This window comes from Sciurus vulgaris, assembly GCF_902686455.1.
Source record: "Sciurus vulgaris genome assembly, chromosome: X".
Lineage (NCBI taxonomy): Eukaryota > Metazoa > Chordata > Mammalia > Rodentia > Sciuridae > Sciurus > Sciurus vulgaris.
Window position 1 is genome coordinate 794466 of NC_136471.1, and position 2843 is coordinate 797308.

General features: G+C 46.0%; 1 protein-coding gene across 4 annotated transcripts in view; it reads right to left on the minus strand.

Moving 5' to 3' along the window:
- The window catches only part of BRCC3 (BRCA1/BRCA2-containing complex subunit 3), a 37933-nt gene extending 35626 nt beyond the window's left edge, over positions 1-2307 (minus strand). For 3 of the 4 annotated variants that reach the window (XM_079124546.1, XM_079124545.1, XM_079124544.1), the window contains exons 1-3: positions 2059-2307; positions 1428-1444; positions 548-602 (exon numbers count right to left, since the gene is read on the minus strand). In XM_079124546.1, the coding sequence (XP_078980672.1) occupies positions 548-602; positions 1428-1444; positions 2059-2181 (195 nt within the window). In that variant the 5' untranslated portion in view covers positions 2182-2307. The remainder of the gene's footprint in view (positions 1-547; positions 603-1427; positions 1445-2058) is intronic. The other variant, XM_079124547.1, reaches the window with a different exon arrangement.
- Positions 2308-2843: the final 536 nt, after the last annotated feature.

A 2843-nucleotide genomic window follows, 5' to 3' on the forward strand; every position in this document is an offset into this window, starting at 1 on the left:
ATAGTTCGGAGGAAATTATTCATTTTAATTATGTTTTATGAAAGTATTGGTGTGTGATATATTGGGGGTAATTAACATTTTACCACAGTTAGGCTAGAGCATGGCAAAAAGACGGGCTGGGAGTGAAGACAGGAGAAAAGTCAAAGTGGACTAAGAACTATGACACTATGGATGGTCTGCATTTGAGAAGAGAGGGGTTGCATGAGTAGATATTGAGACATGGGATAAAAAGGTAAGAAACAATGTGAACCAGATGCCAAAGTCTTGAAGAAAGGGCCAGAAAGAAGGCAGCGATGGCAAGAGGAGTGGAAGAGCATGGTACTGATAGTGATTATTCATTTGGATCAAGTATTTATCATAAGTTGGTACAAAGAACAATAAATTTGATTTCATTTCCAATGAGTTAATTCTTTGCCTGATTTCATTAAAAAGAACATCCTATTCAGCTATAAACTTGATTAATATTCTTCTGAGGTCACCAGAGTAGACAGTAGAGATATCCCTCCCCATCTACAAGTTTCTGTCATGCAGAATTCTAGCACAATACCTTTTCAGCAACTGTGCGCATTTCAGTTCCAGTATATGCAAATTTGGAGTCACTCCTATTGGGGATAAATTAGGGGAAAAAAAGAAACTAAGGTTTGGAATAGAAAAATGAAAGCTAAAGCAAAATAACAGGATTAACAGTTTTTGCAATGCAACCTTAGTAGTAACAAAAGAGGAGGGAAAATGAACTGAGTAGCTAGACAAGATTTCTAACTATTAAAAAGGCGGGCTTGAAAAATACATTAAATGATACTTTGAAGTTTATATAAAAGTTACCCAAAAGTTTGACAACCACGAGCATTCAAGCTATTAGAGATGTTTGGGATCACTGTAGGGGACACCAAGGGGAGGCAGAAAGCCACTGACAATTTAGATGGAGGGGGGATTTGGATTAACAGGGGGAAAACCCTAAATATATAAAATATCAGCTACAAAGAAAAGTACTGGTGTGTCACTGGCATTTCAGGGAAAATAGCACATAAACCATACTGAGCAAAAAAGTGGAAAATAATAGTACCAAAGATAAATATGTTGGTTGTGTTTTTAATATGCTGCCTTTATTTCAGTTAACAGGATTCAATTTATGAGTGCTTTCACAGATTCACTTATGATCTTGGTTCCCCTACTATGTTTTTCACATAAGGAAATATATATCTGAACTAAAAATCCTTCTACTAAGAAATAAGACAGAAATGAACCTTTGGGTTTGGGGTGGAACACAAAGTGTATCGTTGAAAGAGTTCCAGACTCATAAAGGTAATTTAAGATCCAATCAATATACAATACCGCCAAACTTGTCATAATTTTTATTAAGGCATTGTTTAATTTTTATTAAACAATGCCTTAGAGATCATAAGATATGAGTAAACAAATGGTCTTACCTTGTGTCATCATTCAACTGGAGTGGGAAAGAGCAGAAAACATTATTGATCACATTATGCTTATTTTATTATAGGGATGCAGATTGTATGAAAATTAGGTCATGCGTTCATACACACCAACAAGAAAGACTGGAGAATTAATTCAGATTATAAACAGCTAAATTGTATTTCCTCATCTACTTTCGCCCCTCTGCAACACAAAGAAAACTTTTGAGTCTATGAAACCCTTCTTTCTTGGGATCTCTGCGACGCTTTAAAAAGCTTTGTCCATACCTCCACTTCCGCGGAAGGAAGGCTGGTGGCCAAGCAAGGGGCTCTAGCCCTGATCTGCTGCTTTGTAATACTCTGTAGCCCTCATCATACTAAAATGTATTTCTGGCCTGACTTGCAATCTTGGTCAATGGGTGATAGTCTCAGAAGCAAGACCCCCACCCCGTGGGCTCATGCAAATCGCTGAAGGCTTGCGGGAGGATGAGCAAGTGTCAGGCGACCAGAAGAAAAAGCCACCGCGATTGAGCCACCTAAAAAATGTCCAAAGACCTAAATCAGAGATTCCTGTGGCCTACCAGTCGCCTCGGGGACTACTGGGGACTGCTAACAGGGTTCCAGCCAGGCTGAATGACCTACTCACCTCCCCTATGCACAGCCCCATCACCTCCTCCTTTTCTGTGCTCAAAGCGTGGTTGAGACAAACTAGGAAAGCGTCAGACTCGAGATGAACCGCCTGCACCGCCTGTACCACCTGCACCGCCATCTTGATCCGACCCTGTTCACGTCCGCCTCGGGCCCACTTTGGCCTGACCAACCGGGCGCTCCAGCACAGCTTCTCCGGCACCCAGCGCTCTGCGCTCCTCCCAGGCCTGGCCTTCCGCGCGCGGGTTCCGCGGGGGCGGAGCTTGGGTGCGCGGGCGGGGTTGCGGGGGCGGGGCCGGTGGTTGCCTGGAGGCGGGGCTTGGGGCGGAGGCAAGGCCTGCCCAGCAGCACCTGGGAAACGCCCGCGCCGGTTGGGGCAGGCGTGGCCATCAGGGCTAAGGGCGGTGGCTGGCGGAGGTCGCGGCATCAGGCCCGCGGCGGGGGCGGCAGGGAGGCGGCGCTCTCTCTCTTCAGGCGGAGTGGTCTGTGACCGGTGCCCAGGCGCCTGGGCAGGCGCTTCTCCAGCGCCGGCGCCCATTTTGCCCGCCCGCTGAGGAGCGCGGTGCGCGGCCTACACGCTTTGGGGACAGCCCGTTGAGGCGACATCTCCGCGAACGCCGGTCTCTTGAGCCGGGGGGACGCTCTTTTGAAAGTCGGTCCTAAAATAGTTAAGGTTTTATTTTATTTTGTTTTATTTCCAAGTCACAGCCCCTGAATCTCCTACAACTCTCTCTGGACCACTTCCGGTTGCCGGCCAGCGCCTTGCAACTTCAGTTCTAGTGA